Source organism: Oncorhynchus tshawytscha, linkage group LG34, assembly GCF_018296145.1.
Source record: "Oncorhynchus tshawytscha isolate Ot180627B linkage group LG34, Otsh_v2.0, whole genome shotgun sequence".
NCBI lineage: Eukaryota > Metazoa > Chordata > Actinopteri > Salmoniformes > Salmonidae > Oncorhynchus > Oncorhynchus tshawytscha.
The window spans coordinates 9,140,562-9,160,282 of record NC_056462.1 but is presented as its reverse complement, the minus strand read 5'-3'; the positions used below and the strand labels follow the sequence as shown (position 1 = coordinate 9,160,282).

Here is a 19,721-nt window from a genome sequence, read left to right as displayed (position 1 = left end):
TTTGTTAGTGTGTGAGTACATAGTAATATTTAGTAAGTCTATAATGGTTATAAAGCACTGTTGGGTGTATGCAGAATAGGGTGAGATCAGATGTGATGTACACTAAAGAGTCCAACTTGTCTCCTCCATCTACACTGATTGAAGTGTATTTAACATGTGACGTCAATAAGGGATCATAGCTTTCACCTGGTCAAGTCTGATCCCTTATTGATGTCACTTGTTTCAATCAGTGTAGATGAAGGGGAGGAGACAGGTCTTTGGCAGCATTTTATGCTCTGAGACGACTGACACATGGATTGTGTTTATGTGCCATTCAGAAGGTGAATGGGCAAGACAAAAGATTGAAGTGCCTTTGAACAGGGTATGATAATAGGTGGCAGGCGCACCAGTTTGTGTGAAGAACTGCAACGCTGCTTGGTTTGTCACACTCCAGTTTCCCGTATGAATAAAAAAAAAATCAGGTACGTACACACAGAAACACTTTCAACATGGAGTGTTTACCCACCCCCCTACGTTTTGAGTCCTGTACTGTAGTTACAGATTGACTTCATTGTTGTTAAACCCATCATGGTGGACATAAATATGTTGTGGGTAAAAATAAGTCAGCTATGATAAGTCAAACAAACTTGACTAAACTATTTTGACATGTACAGTCGGTGTTAGTGTAGGTATATTTAGTAAGTGTATATTGGTAGCCAATAGTTAAGTCACAATTGCCCATAAAAATTTATGAAAAAGAAACATGTACATTTGTCTTAATTTAAGGTTAGCATTAGGTTTAAAATCACATTTTAAGTGAAATTGTAGAAATGTGTGGTTTAGCCATAATTCTGACTTTTGACTTAACCAAAAATACACATTTCATCACTAGTTATGAAGCAGAATAGGGTGATATCAGATCTGATGTATATTAAAGAGTCTCATTAACAGTCTTGGAATGAAAAGTCCCATTTTGTGTTTATTAAAAAACAAGTTAAATACACCATATGAAAACCACACATACACATGTCTCAACTAAAAATCTGCATGAACTTGATGAACTGCATCCATTTTCTCATTCAAAGAGTCTTGGGATAAAAATTAAGCAGTTGAATTTAAGTAATGAAATATGCATTTGTTCACATCATATAGCCTATACAGTACAAACACAATTTGTGACAGACTTTAGGCTTACAGTGCATTCAAAAAGTATTCAGACCCCTTTACTTTTTCCACTTTGTTACAGCCTTCTAAAATTAATGAAATAGTTTAGTTTCTCATCAATCTACACACAATACCCTATAACAACAAAGCAAAAAAACAGTTTTAGAAATGTTTGCAAATGTATATTTAAAAAACAAATCACATTTACATTAGTATTCAGACCCTTTACTCAGTACATTGTTGAAGCACCTTTGGGAGTGATTATAGCCGAGTCTTCTTGGGTATGACGATACAAGCCTGGCACACCTGTATTTGAGGAGTTTCTCCCATTCTTCTCTGCTGATCCTCTCAAGCTCTGTCAGGTTGGATGGGGAGTGTTGCTGCACAGCTATTTTCAGGTCTCTCCAGAGATGTTAGATCAGATTCAAGTCCGGGCTCTGGCTGTTCCACTCCGATACATTCAGACTTGTCCCGAAGCCACTCCTGCGTTGTCTTGGCTGTGGGCTTAGGATCCTTGTCCTGTTGGAAGGTGAACCTTCGCCTGAGTCTAAGCACTCTGTAGCAGGTTTTCATCAAGGATCTCTCTGTACTCGGCTCCGTTCATCTTTCCCACAATCCTGACTAGTCTCCCAGTGTCTGCCGCTGAAAAACTACCCCACACCACCAGGCTTCACCATAGGGGTGGTGCCAGGTTTCCTCCAGACGTGACGCTTGGCATTCAGGCCAGAGTTCAATCTTGGTTTCATCGGACCGGAGAATCTTGTTTCTCATGGTCTGAGAGTCCTTTAGGTGCCTTTTTGGCAAACTCCAAACAGGTTGTCATGTGCCTTTTTACTGAGGAGTGGCTTCGGTCTGGCGACTCAACCATAAAGGCCTGATTGGTAGAGAGCTCAGTCTGAATACTTTTGTAAATAAGGTTTCTGTTATTTATTTTTAATAAATTTGCTAAAAATTCTTAACCTGTTTTTGCTTTGTCATTATGCGTTTGTGTGTAGATTGATTTGTTCTTATTTAAATCAATTTTAGGAAAAGCTGTAAAGTAACAAAATGTAGAAAAAGTCAAGGGTCTGAATACTTTCCGAATGCACTGTATGCCTTTTATTTTACAATGTCTGGAAGCAATATATACTGAAATATGTTACCCTTGTTATTCCAAATGCATCTGTGGGTCTTTTTAGCTGACAACAATGAAAACAAATCTTTGTGTTTAATGCTTGGTTTGACAAAAACGTCAGAAGCTGTTGAATGGAATGGTTACTTTCTATGTCATTGAGTGGAATGTTTTTTCTGGTGGTGTATCCGGAGGTAGCTTCTCTCTGAGAAACTCTTCCTGCAGTGCGTACAGGCGAACAACCTCTCTCCCGTGTGGACCTTCAGGTGAATCTTCAGCTGGTGCTGGCGTGAGAACCTCTTCTCACACTGGGGGCAGCTGAAGGGTTTCTCCCCTGTGTGGACCCTCTCGTGCCTCTTCAGGTCACCAGCCTGAGCGAAGTGCATTTGACAATGCGTACAGCTGAAGGGTTTCACCCCTGTGTGGACCCTCTGGTGCCTCTTCAGGTTGCCAGCCACGGAAAAGCGCATATGACACTGGGTACAGCTGAAGGGTTTTACCCCTGTATGGACCCTCTGGTGGATCTCCACCTTCTGGAAGCAGCTGAAGCCTTTGTTACAGAACATGCAGAGGAACCGTTTCTCTTTAACATTGCCTGATGTGGCTCCCCCTCCCTGAGCCTGGGCTCTAGCCCGGTCATTTGAGTTCAACAGCTGATTGGAAAGGACATGGCTGTGTGATGCGGAAGGTGCCATCGACGTGGACCCTGGATTGCGATCCCTGAACGTGTGTAAAGGGGAGAGGGTGGCAACATTTACAGTTGTCTCTAAGCTTCCCCTATAATCTAAGAAATCTCTGCCATGTGATTGTCCGTCTCCTAGGTGACTATCTGCATTCAATAGGGGAGAAGCGTAGCCCTCCACTTTTACAGTCACCTCATCTACCACTATGACCTCCCCTTTCTTATCTAGGCACCCTTCAGAGTATACACTACTAGTGTACTGGTTCCAGTCTCCTCTAGACAGATCAGTTTGTGTCTCTAAACCCAAGGATATGTTGCCAGGGTCCATCTCTGTTGTGTAAGAACAACATGGAACATCCCCGTCAGTGTCTAACGAGTCACCATCACCATGAGAATTAATCTGGCTCTGGTGAAATACCGGTAAATAGACTGAGCCGGGAGCAGGAGGACAGCCCAGTCTCTCTGGGTCTGATCTGTGGTCAGATCCTTTGTGTAAGAACCTTTGTGTTACTGTTAATATCTCGGTGTCCATCTCTGACTTGAGGATGGGCTTCGGCGTTCCACTGACCTCTGTGATGCTGCGTTGGGTCCAGGCCTGGGGTGCGGCAGTGGTAGCGAGGTCCTCGGTGGCTACAAGGTGCTTTCCAGCCGCACCAGTCTGGATGTCTCTGCTGTGCCTTGGGTTCTCCTCTCCTTCAGACCTCTCCTGCTTGACCCCAGGACCTGCAGCCTCTGCATCTGCAGACTGACATAAAAAGAAGGGAGGTTATTACAGGTACATGAGTAGAATTGGATAACAATGTCATTGGGAAGTCTCCAAGCTCCCCTATGGCAGATAAATATGGATGTACATGTAAGCAGGTGAATAGATGAGGGGTGCCTTTCTGAAATAAACTGGCCACATTTTGATGTAATACTATTACACTAACCTCTATCACGATAACGTGCTGGGTTGAGGTTCCACTCCCCTCATCAACAGTGATTGGTTGGTCATCGCTCCATGTATTGTGTCCCACTTGCTTCACAAAGCTCCTGTGGCCTCCAGTGAGATCTGAGAGAGTGATTGGGGGGAAAGAGGTGGTTAGTGTAGGCACTGTCAATGCTCAACTGTATATTGTACATTATTGACAATTTTGACACCGTCTAGAATTGGCAAGGATGTAAGGTAAGACTTCACATAACTTCTTGATATACTATTTATAGAATGATTTTGTTCCATGCATTATATCGTTTAGAATATGATAGTGTATATCTGCAAGTTACCTATGTAATCAGAATGATTGCCTACTATCCAAATAATGATCAAGACCGAACTCCGGTTAACCAGCCATATGTGGTTAACACATTTTGGGGCTCCCGAGTGGCGCACAGGTCGAAGGCACTGCATCTCAGTGCATGAAGCGTCACTGCAGACACCCTGGTTAGAGCGGCGTCATTGTAAATAAGCATTTGTTCATAACTGACTTGCCTAGCTAAATAAAGGTTAAAAAAATAAAAAAAACATCTAAAGTTACACATGCCCAGATGTGAACGAGGAGACCGGTCCACAGCCCCCGCCTTCTACAAAATGTACCTCTTGCCATTCCTCTGTATCGGTCGAGGATCTTGGGACGACTCGTGAGGACGCGGTCCCGTGCCACCTTAAGTTCCAGTAGCTGTAGTTTCCTCCGCAATGACCTGTTTTCTTTCTGGCTTTGTGTTATTTCCAAACGAAACACTGCATAGTCGTCGTCTACGAGTTTACAGACCTCTGCCACGGCTGCATTCGCTAGCACCTCCATGATGGAGGCTATTTGAGTGTGAACAGCAATACAGTTAGCCATTGTTAGCAGCTAGCTAGTTAACGTCCGCGTTACCTAGATAACATCTGTCAACCAAGTCCTGTTTCAAACGCGAATTAAACACTATATGGGGTAAGTGGGTGATGCCGTGGAGTTCAATGGGGCATATTGAGTTCCAGGGTGTTAATAAACGTCCAAATAACAACAAAAACCGCTAACGTGTACATTTTTCCTGTTCACTTCCGTTTACGCTTCTTCTTCAGTGGTCTTTAAATGTCGGTTGGCAACCAACTTTACAGATGCATCTCCGCCACCGACTGGAGTGTTGACCAGAGACAAGGAAGGTCTGAAGTTTAACCCACCCAATTAAACCCTTCTCCCTAAGGAAACGGAATATATAATTTAATACAATATCACCTTAAGGTTTTCTTAAAATCATTTAAACTTGACTCCTCAATACCATTATTCCTTAATATTAATAACAAACTGTCCATTTCCCTCTCATATCGCTGGCATTGAAATAGAACGTGTTCCACTGTCTCCATCTCCCTGTGAACTAACTTCCCAGTTGGATGTTTCACGACTAATTTCAAAGTGCTGTTGAGCCTGATGAGTCTCAGCCTTGTGATCTTCATCCCTTCTCTCTGGACCTGAGGACCTCGCTGCCTCCACCTTTTCCTGGATCCTTACAGGTGTCTTTCCCTTCCTTTTCCACAACCCTTACCATGTATCTTTTTATTTATTTTTACTACTGTTATTATTAATCCCTTAGTCTCTGTTTTACTTAAGAGAACAGATCTTATTGGTTGGTGTCATAGCTCAAAGGGTGTGGTTAAATTAAAAAGGTATGCACAATGTTTTTTTTTTTAATATAGTACTACTTATAGTATTACATTACACATCAAATCTCCTATGATCAGTATCTTTCAAGCTGACAGCAGATTTGTTTAAAAAGAAGTGTGTTAGCAAGAATAGAGTAGAAAATAATACAATGATTTTATTCCATCAACATCACATCAGTAAGGTAAATATTAAACTGTCCTTGTTCTAGCCAAGATACTGTCTCTCTAAAAACAGGTACTTACACAAGCCTGTTTTAAATGACAAGTTAATGAGTGTGTGGGTAATTACCATACTAGAAATGATAGGCCTTCTGTGCTCTTTTTCTACATGCCTCTAGTGCGCATCCCTCATTTCTGAAGGGATTACCGTTCACACAATTTCTGAGACTGAAGTGCATTCGGACTAGTAAAACATATGTAGAAAATTAGGCTATGAAAATGTCCATACCCTAAAGAATGGCTTGATGATGCTCTCAGTAGAGTACATATCCTTGATGAGACCTCAAGCAGAAGGGATAAAAGATAGATTTTTTCAAATGCATCTTTACCACTACATATTATCATTTTAATGACATCACATCGAGGGAGCTATTAAGTAACATTGGAATGTCCTCATGTCTGATCCTGTTTGCCAAAAGATTTGCTCTGATCCTCTCTTCTCACTGCAGGGCAGGGACTATCAGGGACTTCATTGTTCGGGCTGACACTTAGGCGCCCCCCCCTTCCCCAAATAAAAATGAATAACGGATGACTGAACAAGGTTAACTGTTTCTACCCCTGCCGTAGGTGTGCGGCATAAAGGGACTCCTGTATAAAAGTGAGCGAATTCAATAGCTCTGCCATTGGTAAGCAATACACTATGAAACAGTTCCTCACATGCAGCTCTTCTAACGTCATATACCTTATCTTGTCCATGTAATAACCAATACATGGGCAAAACCAGTAAACAGGTAAGAAAACGTATTATAGAACACAGGAGTGGTGTAGGAAGAAAGGCCCCTTATCCCCAATAGCATGTCATTTCTCAAAGGTTGATCACCCAGTCTCCTCCTTGTCCTTCTGTACAGAAGATAAAATGTTCACATAGGGGTGGTAATCTTGAACTGAGTGTTCTCCAGACAGAATACAGGTGGATGTTCTATCCAAAAACTCTCCACCTATCAGTTATGAATTAAGAATTGTTATTGAAGTGTTTTCTGTAAGTTTTACTGGTGCTTGATACCCCATCTAGTGTTTTCTTTCAATCTCTCAAGCTCCCTACTCTACAATCCTGTGTTCTTTATTCTGAGGAAATGTTCACATGGTATTTCTAAATGCAATAATTGATTATATTTCTCGCTGTTGATGTACACAATGTAGTAGTTCATGCATTCTATTGTATAAGGTACTGATTTATAGATTTTATGTATTTTATTTGTTGATCATGTGACGTACGCAATTGTCCTTGAAATCGAAGCCAGAGGTGTGTGTGCCGATCATTTACGCCGCGAGTCAAACTCATTCAACATGGGGCCGAGTGATTGCGGGTTTTTGCTCGTCCCTTATACTTGATTGATTGATTGATTGATTAAGGTCACTAATTAGCAAGGAACTACCCATGCCTAATTGAAAGGACAAAAACAAAAACTAGCATACACTAGGCCAGAGGTACTCAGTTCTTACCCTTACGAGGTCTGGAACCTGCTGGTTCTGTTCTACCTGATAATTAATTGCAAACACCTGGTGTCCCAGGTCTAAATCAGTGTCTGATTAGAGGGGATCAATTAGAAAATGCAGTGGAACTGTCTTTGAGGTCCAGAGTTTAATTTGAGGGCACTAGGCCCTCCGTGGAATGAGCTTGACACCTCTGATTTACACTGATGGCTTGATGCGGAACATTTTTTTTTTCATCTTTTCACCATGATATATTTTGTTTTTTTACTTTTAAGCCTAAGTTTCTTTTATTTATTTCCTCTTTTTTTGACAGGGTTCCACTGGTGTACAGCAATCTTTAAGTCATACCACAGATTCTCAATTGGATTTCGTTCTGGGCTTCGACTAGGCCATTCTAAGACATTTAAATGTTTCCCCTTAAACCACTCGAGTGTTGCTTTAGCAGTATGCTTAGGGTCATTGTCCTGCTAGAAGGTGAACCTCGGTCCCAGTCTCAAATCTCTGGAAGACTGAAACAGGTTTCCCTCAAGAATTTCCCTGTATTTAGCACCATCCTTCAATTCTGACCAGTTTCCCAGTCCCTGCCGATGGAAAAACATCCCCACAGCATGATGCTGCCACCTCCATGCTTACCTGTGGGGATGATGTTCTCGGGGTGATGAGAAGTGTTGGGTTTGTGCCAGACATAGCGTTTTCCTTGATGGCCAAAAAGCTACATTTTAGTCTCATCTGACCAGAGTACCTTCGTCCATATGTTTGGGGAGTCTCCCACATGCCTTTTGGCGAACACCAAACGTTTGCTTATTTTCTTCTGGCCACTCTCCTGTAGCTCTGTGGAGTGTACGGATTAAAGTGGTCCTATGGACAGATACTCCAATCTCAGCTGTGGGGCTATGCAGTTCCTTCAGGGTTATCTTTGGTCTCTTTGTTGCCTCTCTGATTAATGCCCTCCTTGCCTGGTCCGTGGGTTTTGGTGGGCGGCCCTCTCTTGGCAGGTTTGTTGTGGTGCCCTACTCTTTCCATTTTTTAATAATGGTTTTAATGGTGCTCTGTGGGATGTTCAAAGTTTCTGATATTTTTTTATAACCCAAGAGCTCCTTGGTCTTCATAGTACCGCTTGCTTGGTGTTGCCCCTTGCTGAGTGGTGTTGCAGACTCTGGGGCCTTTCAGAACAGATAGATATATATATATATATATATGTGTATATATATACACATACTGAGATTGCACAGAGGTGGACTTTATTTAACTTATGTTAAATAAATTATGTGACTTCTGAAGGTAAATTGGTTGCACCAGATCTTATTTAGGGGATACATAGCAAAGGGGGTGAATACATATGCACGCACCAGTTTTCATTTTTTAGATTAAAAAAAAAAGAAGTTATTTTTTAAATTTCACTTCACCAATTTGGCCTATTTTGTGTATGTCCATTACATGAAATCCAAATAAAAATACATTTAAATTACAGGTTGTAATGCAACAAAATAGGAAAAACACCAAGGGGGTTGAATACTTTTGCAAGGCACTGTATAGTCTCGCTATTGTTATTTTACTGCTGCTCTTTAATTATTTGTTACTTTTAATTCTTACTCATTTTTTCAAACTGCATTGTTGGTTAGTTGCTCGTAAGTAAGCGTTTAACTGTAAGGTCTACACCGGTTGTATTCGGCATGTGCCGTTTTTCGTCTACAGATGAAATAAGTAATGATGAACTTCACAGGGTGGTGAAAGTGCACCGTGATGAGCTCGACGCTCCTTCCAATTAAATATTGACGGTCGTATTCTAGTGAAATGCTGATCGACGCTTGGCTTCTGTTTGAAAATTAAAAAGAATCTCCCTATTATGCATAATAATCCCACCTGCACTGTATCTGCCAGCTGTTGGCTAGAGCTCATGTGCCAAGAGCACAGTGGGAACATTCGCAATAACGCTACATTAGTTGTGATAAAACCATCATTAGAGTTGAACATGCAATAAGAAACCCATTTAATTGAAGACAAAATTAATCAAGTCCTGGTTCTGTATCCACAAAGCGATTCAGAGTAAGAGTGCTAATTGAGGACCAGGTCCCCACCTGTACATAGTCTTATTCATGATTATCTAAAAGGCAAAACTGATCCAAGAACAGCACTCCTACTCTGAGAGGCTTTGTAGATACGGGCCCTGAAATAATACCATTCAGACAGTAGTTTAGTGGGCTCACCTCTGTGAGACTGTGTGTGGTCCTGTGCTGCTCAGATGGTTCCTCTGTGGGTTCAGGAGGAGGTGTAGTCTGGTTGTCCTCCATGACCATGGTCCTCTCGGGGTTCCCCAGACCCTCCTCATTCACCAGCAGCACCTCCTGACCCTCCTCCTGGAAGAGACAGGTGATACAGATTACACAGACATGCACTCCCTCAGGTACATACACAGACAATAAACACACTTTCAACATGGAGTGTTTACCCATCCCCACTATGTTTGAGTCCTATACTGTAGTTACAGAATTACTTCATTGTTGTTAAACCCATTGTGGTGGACATAAATATGATTCAGCTATGTTAAGTCAAAAGTTATCAGACAAACCTGACAACTATTTTAACGTGTACAGTAGGTGTTAGTGTGTGGGTAGGTGTAGGTATATTTAGTAAGTGTATATTGGTTCGAAAGCGTGAGATCAGATGTGATGTGTACTAAAGAGAGTCTCAATGAAAGCCTTAGAATGAAAATTCCCAGTTTGTTTATACACCATATGAAAACCAGACATACATATCTCAACTACAAATCTGCATTAAGTGTCTTGGGAAAATGTGTGAACATCATATAGCCTACAAAGTACAAACACTATGTTACGCCTTATAGACATATTACACAATGTCTGGATGCAATAATCTACCCAGAAATATTCAACACAGAAATCTGTTACTCTCTTATGCTCAGATGTATCTGTTGATCTTTTCTGCTGACAACAATGAACATTCATCTTAGTCTTTAATGCAGAGTTTGATCTAAACGTCAGAAGCTATTGAGTGGAATGGTTACTTTCTATGTTATAGAGTGGAATGGTGTTTCTGCTGGTGCATCCTGAGGTAGGTCCTCTCTGAAAACCTCTTCCCACAGTGAGTACAGGCAAATGGCTTCTCTCCCGTGTGGACCTTCAGGTGCATCTTCAGCTGATCCTGACGGGAGAACCTCTTCTCACACTGGGGACAGCTGTAGGGTTTCTCCCCTGTGTGGACCCTCTCGTGCCTCTTCAGGTCACCAGCCTGGGTGAAGCGCATGTGACACTGGGTACATTTGAAGGGTTTTACACCTGTGTGGAACCGCTGGTGCCTCTTCAGGTTGCCAGCATGGGCGAAGCGCATGTGACACTGGGTACAGATGAAGGGTTTCACCCCTGTGTGGACTCTCTGGTGGATCTCCACCTTCTGTGGGCAGCTAAAGCCTTTGTTACAGAACATGCAGAAGAACTGCTTCTCTTTACCGCCCGTTGTTGCTCCCTCTCCCCACGGCTTGGCCCTTTGGTCATTTAAGTTCAATACCTGATCGAAAAGGATGCAGCCTTGTGAATCGGAAGGTGCCATCGACATGGACACTGGGTGTAAAGGGGAGTGGGTCGGGACATTTAGATTTGTCTCTAAGCTTTCCCTGTAGTCTAAGAAATCACTGGAGTTGCCCCGCGAGTGTCCTTCTCTGAAGTGAGTCTCGTCTGCATTCCATGTCAGAGGAGCCTCGCTCTCCACTTTCACAGTCATCTCATCTATGACCAGACCCTCTCCTTTCTTATCTAGGCACCCTTCAGAGTGTACACTACTACTGTACCGGTTCCAGGCCCCTCTCATTGGATTAGTCTGTGTATCTAAGCCGACTGGCATGTCACCAGGTATCTCTGTAGTGTATGAACAGGACGGATCATTGCCAGTCTGTAACGTGTCACCCGAGTTCTGATGGGACAGAACAGTCCTCGGGTTACCGTAATGGAAATATTCTGAGCGGGGAGCAGGACAGCCCAGCCCTGTTATAGTCTTGGTGTCCGTCTCGGACTTGAGCACGGCGTTCGGCGTTCCACTGACCTCCGTGATGCTGCGTCTAGTCATGGGTAGCACTGTGGCAGTGGTGGGGTACTCCATGGCTACAGGGTGAGCTCCAGTCTGGATGTCTCTGCTGTGCCATGGTTCCTCCTCTGCTTCAGTCTTCTCCTGCTTGACCCCAGGACTTGCAGCCTCTGCATCTGCAGACTCTGCATCTGCTGACTGACAAGAGAGGTTATTAACAGTACATGAGTAGAATTGGATAACAATGTCATAGGGAAGTACATTTTTTTTGACCAAGTTTGTATTTGCTTTGTCTTTTTTTGGAGCGGGGAGGGTACAATATTCATTTAAATTTACACAGTTTATACAACATGTATCTGTAGGTTAAAACAGAAATCATATTGATCACACAGATTTTATAATAATAAAATTGGTGTAAAGAAGAGAGTAAGAGTAACATAAGAGGTGGTCCTACACCCCCAACTCATCATCCCATTTAGACATCTTCACGGGTCCAAAATGTTATGAAATGGACCTGGGACTTTCCCCACTTGGACCAAATATGCATAAATACATTTTTCAAATATAGAGACATGTACAAGTGTGTATTACACACATGTGAATTGGACATTTATTTGTTGCAGGTCACAGCCAGGGATCAGCCATTATTGACAACGATCCTGGAGCAATTAGAGTTAAGCACCTTGTTCAAGGGCAGACAGATTTTGGCTCGGGATTTGAACCAGCAACCTTTCGGTTACTAGCCCAACGCTCTCAACCACTAGGCTACCTGCTGCTAGCTGCCATAGCTAGGTTATTTATTATCAAAAAAGACTACGTAGTACCTGTCTTGACTGCATCAAACCAGGAGAAGCTAGCTAGGCTAATTGAGGCTGCAGTGCATGCATTCTCATTCTACTGTTACAAATTACTCCATTCAGAATATTAAGTAGTAACCTACCTGTTGGCTCTTGGTCGTTGTAGCCTATCCTTCTCTAACTTTTACTTCCATAAATTTTAATTTCATCTTCCATTGATTAGATATCTCCCAATTCTTGCGACACGGAGCGAGGCCCAACGACTGTAGCCAATATCTGCTTTGAGGACTTATGATTGGCCAACAACAACCAGCTACACTCATGAAAAGCAAGAGCAGCAGCATAAATTATGAAATCTCTCTCGCTCTACTGCAGCAGTCCCATTTGGTTCTGTACAGGCCCTTCCAGACAGTTCAGTTAAAATTACACATACCCGAGACCCGTGACAATCAATCAGATCTGACCCAGACCTGTGATATTATTTAGAGTTCTGGGCCCCAGATCGGGTCTGGGATATTCGGGTACAGCTTTTTATCTGTGAAGACCTCTAATGCCATTCCCCCCCAGCTCAACATGTTTCCGTCCACCCCACATGGAAACCATGTTTTCGACCCTTTCCCACCCTGCCTAGCAACACAGGTTGTTTGTTTCATCAAACCAGAGGACATTTCTCCAAAATGTATGATCTTTGTCCCCTTGTGCAGTTGCAAACCGTTGTCTGGCTTTTTCATGGCGGTTTTGGAGCAGTGGTGTCTTCCTTGCTGAGCAGCCTTCCAGGTAATTTTTTTATTTCACCTTTATTTAACTAGGTAGGCAAGTTGAGAACAAGTTCTCATTTACAATTGCCACCTGGCAAAGATAAAGCAAAACAGTTCGACACATACAACAACAGAGTTTACACATGGAGTAAAACAAACACACAGTTAATACAGTAGAAAAATAAGTCTATATACAATGTGAGCAAATGAGGTGAGATAAGGCAAAAAAAGGCCATGGTGGAGAAGTAAATACAATATAGCAAGTGAAACACTGGAATGGTAGATATGCAGTGGAAGAATGTGTAAAGTAGAGAGAGAAATAATGGGGTGCAAAGGAGCAAAATAAATAAATACAGTAGGGGAAGAGGTAGCTGTTTGGGATAAATTATAGATGGGCTATGTACAGGTGCAATAATCTGTGAGCTTCTCTGACAGCTGGTGCTTAAAGCTAGTGAGGGAGATAAGTATTTCCAGTTTCAGAGATTTTTGTAGTTCGTTCCAGTCATTGGCAGCAGAGAACTGGAAGGAGAGGCGGCCAAAGGAAGAATTGGTTTTGGGGGTGACCAGAGAGATATACCTGCTGGAGCGCGTGCTAAAGGTGGGTGCTGCTACGGTGACATGGAAGACATGGAGCCAGTAGGTTTGGCGACGAGTATGAAGCAAGGGCAGGTCGCAGTGGTGGGTAGTATATGGGGCTTTGGTGACAAAACGGATGGCACTGTGATAGACTGCATCCAATTTATTGAGTAGGGTATTGGAGGCTATTTTGTAAATGACATCGCTGAAGTCGAGGATCGGTAGGATGGTCAGTTTTACAAGGGTATGTTTGGCAGCATGAGTGAAGGATGCTTTGTTGTGAAATAGGAAGCCAATTCCAGATTTAATTTTGGATTGGAGATGTTTGATGTGAGTCTAGAAGGAGAGTTTACAGTCTAACCAGACTGTCAAACCAGACCAGATGTTGGACGGGCTGGTAGGTTATGTCGATATAGGACTCGTTTTTACTGTGGATATAGATACTTTACCTGTTTCCTCCAGCATCTTCAAAAAGGTCCTTTGCTGTTGTTCTGGGATTGCTTTGCACTTTTCACACCAAGTTATGTTAATCTCTAGGAGACAGAACGAGTCTCCTTCCTGAGCAGTATGACGGCTGCATGGTCCCATGGTACCTGCATGGACCGTGGTACCTTCAGGCGTTTGAAAATTGCTCCCAAGGATGAACCAGAGTTGTGGAGGTCTACAATTTGTTCCTGAGGTCTTGGCTGATTTCATTTGATTTTCCCATAACGTCAAGCAAAGAGGCACTGAGTTTGAAGGTAGACCTTGAAATACATCCACAAGCACACCTCCAATTGACTCAAATGACATCAATAAGCCTATCAGAAGCTTCTAAAGCCATGACATCATTTTCTGAAATTTTCCAAGCTGTTTAAAGGCACAGTCAACGTAGTGTGTGTAATCTTCTGACCCACTGTAATTGTGATACAGTGAATTAATTATGTACAAGTGAAATAATTTATGTAAATAATTGTTGGAAAAATTACTTGTGTCATGCAAAGTAGATGTCCTAACCGACTTGCCAAAACTATAGTTTGTTAACAAGAAATTTGTGGAGTGGTTGAAAAACAAGTTAATGACTCCAACCTATTCTGACTTCAACTAAACATACAACTGAACAAATGACCCCAAACTTTTGAACAGCAGTGTGTGTGTAATTATATATATATATATATATAGTGCCTTGCGAAAGTATTCGGCCCCCTTGAACTTTGCGACCTTTTGCCACATTTCAGGCTTCAAACAAAGATATAAAACTATTTTTTTGTGAAGAATCAACAATAAGTTGGACACAATCATGAAGTGGAACGACATTTATTGGATATTTCAAACTTTTTTTAACAAATCAAAAACTGAAAAATTGGGCGTGCAAAATTATTCAGCCCCTTTACTTTCAGTGCAGCAAACTCTCTCCAGAAGTTCAGTGAGGATCTCTGAATGATCCAATGTTGACCTAAATGACTAATGATGATAAATACAATCCACCTGTGTGTAATCAAGTCTCTGTATAAATGCACCTGCACTGTGATTGTCTCAGAGGTCCGTTAAAAGCGCAGAGAGCATCATGAAGAACAAGGAACACACCAGGCAGGTCCGAGATACTGTTGTGAAGAAGTTTAAAGCCGGATTTGGATACAAAAAGATTTCCCAAGCTTTGAACATCCCAAGGAGCACTGTGCAAGCGATAATATTGAAATGGAAGGAGTATCAGACCACTGCAAATCTACCAAGACCTGGCCGTCCCTCTAAACTTTCAGCTCATACAAGGAGAAGACTGATCAGAGATGCAGCCAAGAGGCCCATGATCACTCTGGATGAACTGCAGAGATCTACAGCTGAGGTGGGAGACTCTGTCCATAGGACAACAATCAGTCGTATATTGCACAAATCTGGCCTTTATGGAAGAGTGGCAAGAAGAAAGCCATTTCTTAAAAGATATCCATAAAAAGTGTAATTTAAAGTTTACACTACCTGGGAGACACACCAAACATGTGGAAGAAGGTGCTCTGGTCAGATGAAACCAAAATTGAACTTTTTGGCAACAATGCAAAACGTTATGTTTGGCATAAAAGCAACACAGCTCATCACCCTGAACACACCATCCCCACTGTCAAACGTGGTGGTGGCAGCATCATGGTTTGGGCCTGCTTTTCTTCAGCAGGGACAGGGAAGATGGTTAAAATTGATGGGAAGATGGATGGAGCCAAATACAGGACCATTCTGGAAGAGAACCTGATGGAGTCTGCAAAAGACCTGAGACTGGGACGGAGATTTGTCTTCCAACAAGACAATGATCCAAAACATAAAGCAAAATCTACAATGAAATGGTTCAAAAATAAACATATCCAGGTGTTAGAATGGCCAAGTCAAAGTCCAGACCTGAATCCAATCGAGAATCTGTGGAAAGAACTGAAAACTGCTGTTCACAAATGCTCTCCATCCAACCTCACTGAGCTCGAGCGGTTTTGCAAGGAGGAATGGGAAAAAATGTCAGTCTCTCGATGTGCAAAACTGATAGAGACATACCCCAAGCGACTTACAGCTGTAATCGCAGCAAAAGGTGGCGCTACAAAGTATTAACTTAAGGGGGCTGAATAATTTTGCACGCCCAATTTTTCAGTTTTTGATTTGTTAAAAAAGTTTGAAATATCCAATAAATGTCGTTTCACTTCATGATTGTGTCCCACTTGTTATTGATTCTTCACAAAAAAATACAGTTTTATATCTTTGTTTGAAGCCTGAAATGTGGCAAAAGGTCGCAAAGTTCAAGGGGGCCGAATACTTTCGCAAGGCACTGTACATATATATATATATACACACACACACACACACACACACACACACACACACACACACACACACAGCTCAAAAAAATAAAGGGAACACTAAAATAACACATCCTAGATCTGAATGAATGAAATATTCTTATTAAATACTTTTTTCTTTACATAGTTGAATGTGATGACAACAAATCACACAAAAATTATCAATGGAAATCAAATTTATCAACCCATGGAGGTCTGGATTTGGAGTCACACTCAAAATTAAAGTGGAAGACCACACTACAAGCTGATCCAACTGATGTAATGTCCTTAAAACAAGTCAAAATGAGGCTCAGTAGTGTGTGGCCTCCACGTGCCTGTATGACCTCCCTACAATGCCTGGGCATGCTCCTGATGAGGTGGTGGATGGTCTCCTGAGGGATCTCCTCCCAGACCTGGACTAAAGCATCCGCCAACTCCTGGACAGTCTGTGGTGCAACGTGGCGTTGGTGGATGGAGCGAGACATGATATCCCAGATGTGCTCAATTGGATTCAGGTCTGGGGAAAGGGCGGGCCAGTCCATAGCATCAATGCCTTCCTCTTCCAGGAACTGCTGACACACTCCAGCCACATGAGGTCTAGCATTGTCTTGCATTAGGAGGAACCCAGGGCCAACCGCACCAGCATATGGTCTCACAAGGGGTCGGAGGATCTCATCTCGGTACCTAATGGCAGTCAGGCTACCTCTGGCGAGCATATGGAGGGCTGTGCGGCCCCCCAAAAAAATGCCACCCCACACCATGACTGACCCACCGCCAAACTGGTCATGCTGGAGGATGTTGCAGGCAGCAGAACGTTCTCCACGGCGTCTCCAGACTCTGTCACGTCTGTCACATGTGCTCAGTGTGAACCTGCTTTCATCTGTGAAGAGCACTGGGCGCCAGTGGCGAATTTGCCAATCTTGGTGTTCTCTGGCAAATGCCAAATGTCCTGCACGGTGTTGGGCTGTAAACACAACCCCCACCTGTGGACGTCGGGCCCTCATGCCACCCTCATGGAGTCTGTTTCTGACCGTTTGAGCAGACACATGCACATTTGTGGCCTGCTGGAGGTCATTTTGCAGGGCTCTGGCAGTGCTGCTCCTCCTTGCACAAAGGCGGAGGTAGCGGTCCTGCTGCTGGGTTGTTGCCCTCCTAAGGCCTCCTCCACGTCTCCTGATGTACTGGCCTGTCTCCTGGTATCGCCTCCATGCTCTGGACACTACGCTGACAGACACAGCATTGATGTGCCATCCTGGATGAGCTGGACTACCTGAGCCACTTGTGTGGGTTGTAGACTCCGTCTCATGCTACCAGTAGAGTGAAAGCACCACCAGCATTCAAAAGTGACCAAAACATCAGCCAGGAAGCATAGGAACTGAGAAGTGTCTGTGGTCACCCCCTATAGAACCACTCCTTTATTGTGGGTGTCTTGCTAATTGCCTTTAATTTCCACCTGTTGTCTATTCCATTTGCACATCAGCATGTGAAATTTATTGTCAATCAGTGTTGCTTCCTAAGTGGACAGTTTGATTTCACAGAAGTATGATTGACTTGGGAGTTACATTGTGTTGTTTAAGTGTTCCCTTTAGTTTTTTGAGCAGTGTATATATAAAATGTGTTTAATACATTTTCCTATATTCTATTTTGCAGCAGCACTGCCTGCCAGCAGTAATAGTCTCTTATTGATTGAGAGATTCAAGGAGCTATCATCGTTAAGTAATATAGTAGATTCAACGCATTTAATATTTACATTCATGAACTTTATCCCAGAAGCATTTAACTGCAGGGTACCCCCACATCATATGGAGGATGAGGGGAGCCTTTCTGAAATAAACAGGCCACATTTGATTTACAAAGTAACTGTAATGTGTTATGCAACACTATTAAACTAACCTCGATCACAATAACTTGCTGGGTTGAGGTTCCACTCCCCTCATCAACAGTGATTGGTTGGTCTTCTCTCCATGTATTGTGACCTGTTAGCTTCACAAAGCTCCTGTGGCCTGCAGTGAGATGTCCTTCACCTGAGAGAGTGGTTAGGGGTAAAGAGGTGGTTAGGTTAAGTACTGTCAATGTTCAACACTATATTATACACTATTGACACCGTCTGGAATTGGCTAGGGTGTAAGGTAACACTTTTCATCACGTCATACTATTTATTGATTGACATGTTATATGCATCAAATTGTTTTCATTGAGTAAATAATAGGAAATGCAGTACATCAAGGATCTGATATTGTGTCTTTATGCAAGATAGCTAAGTAATCAGGGGAATTATTGCAAACAATCAATCTGACCAAGGCTCAATTCTGGGTAACACATCTCAACACATGTGCAGAACGGAACGGGTGACAGGTACTGAACTATACATGAACGCCAACAAACCGCGCAGCATCGGCCTAATCCAAACTGTACCTCTTTCCACTCCTCTGTATCGGTCGAGGATCTTTACACTACTGGGACTGGCGAGGCCGCGCTCCCGTGACACTTTCAGTTCCAGCAGCTGTAGTTTCCTCCGCAATGCCCTGTTTTCTTTCTGGCTTTGAGTTATTTCCAAACGAAACACTGCATAGTCGTCGTCTACGACTTTACAGATCTCTGCCACGGCTGCATTCGCTAGCACCTCCATGATGGAGGCTATTTGAGTGTGAAAAACCATACTGTTCACGTTAGCCATTTTTAGCTAACCTTAGTTAGCAGCTAACTTAGCTAGCTATCAACCAAGGCCTGTCTCCGACGTGAATTAAACACTACCTTAGGCAAGTATGTGATGCTGTCCAGGTAAATGAGTCATATTGAGTTCCACGGTGTTAATACAAGTCTAAATAACAACAATAAAAACGCCAACGGGGAAATCACTGTTCGTCACTGTTCGCTTCCGTTTACACTGAAGAGAAAGGATCTTATTTGTTGGCGTCATACTGTATTTCAAAGGGTTTGGTTAAATGGAAAGAAATGCGCGCTGTTGTTTGAAACACGGTAATTCTTATTACATTATATTACACATAACATATCCTATGAACATGATCTTTCAAGCTGAGAGCAGACTTGTTTATAAAGAACACTACAGTGTCCGAATACCCGTACGTAGTATGCGAAAAAAATAACATTTAATAGTATGTGAAATTTCGAAAATATACCGCGTTCATATTCTATTCGGAACAAGGAAAATTTTGTTCCGAATGTCCGATCTGCTGATTCGATGAACGCCCAGAAAAACAACCGGTTAGCAATTCGGAAATATCCGAGATTTGTAGTTCCGACTAAGACATGAACGCAGCATTAGTAAACTAAACGTTTCACCTAATGCGTGACTTGTTAACTCCCGCAAATCGTTCATTTTGGTACAGGTGTCAATTTATCTGATTATCAGTTGTTGTCAAACACGTGAGTGAAAAATATCAGTGAATTATACTAGATCAAACGCTGAAATTGGTATGCAGTATAAGTATTTTATACTAGTATGGGTATTCGTACAACGCCACTGTGTTAGCATTAATAATAGAGTACAGAAGAATAGAATGACTGACTTAATTCCATTTATACTGAACAAA

The 19,721-nt window shown here is 42.5% G+C and overlaps 2 protein-coding genes across 4 annotated transcripts in view; both read right to left on the bottom strand.

Annotated features, from left to right (window-relative positions):
- The window catches only part of LOC112231629 (transcriptional regulator Kaiso-like), a 36,879-nt gene extending 17,485 nt beyond the window's left edge, over positions 1–19,394 (bottom strand). Inside the window, exons 1-4 of one of the 3 annotated variants that reach the window (XM_024398748.2) lie at positions 18,583–19,394; positions 18,061–18,191; positions 10,238–11,448; positions 9,442–9,569 (exon numbers count right to left, since the gene is read on the bottom strand). In XM_024398748.2, coding sequence (XP_024254516.2) covers positions 10,246–11,448; positions 18,061–18,191; positions 18,583–18,844 — 1,596 coding nt within the window. In that variant the 5' untranslated portion in view covers positions 18,845–19,394 and the 3' untranslated portion in view covers positions 9,442–9,569; positions 10,238–10,245. Of the gene's footprint in view, positions 1–3,504; positions 3,682–9,441; positions 9,570–10,228; positions 11,449–18,060; positions 18,192–18,582 lie in introns of those variants that run through there. The other 2 variants (XM_042311892.1, XM_042311893.1) reach the window with 2 other exon arrangements.
- LOC112231950 (protein krueppel-like) lies at positions 2,126–3,498 on the bottom strand. Its single transcript, XM_024398749.2, has one exon. The coding sequence runs from the start codon at positions 3,466–3,468 to the stop codon at positions 2,410–2,412; it is 1,059 nt and encodes a 352-aa protein (XP_024254517.1). The 5' UTR covers positions 3,469–3,498; the 3' UTR covers positions 2,126–2,409.
- Positions 19,395–19,721: the final 327 nt, after the last annotated feature.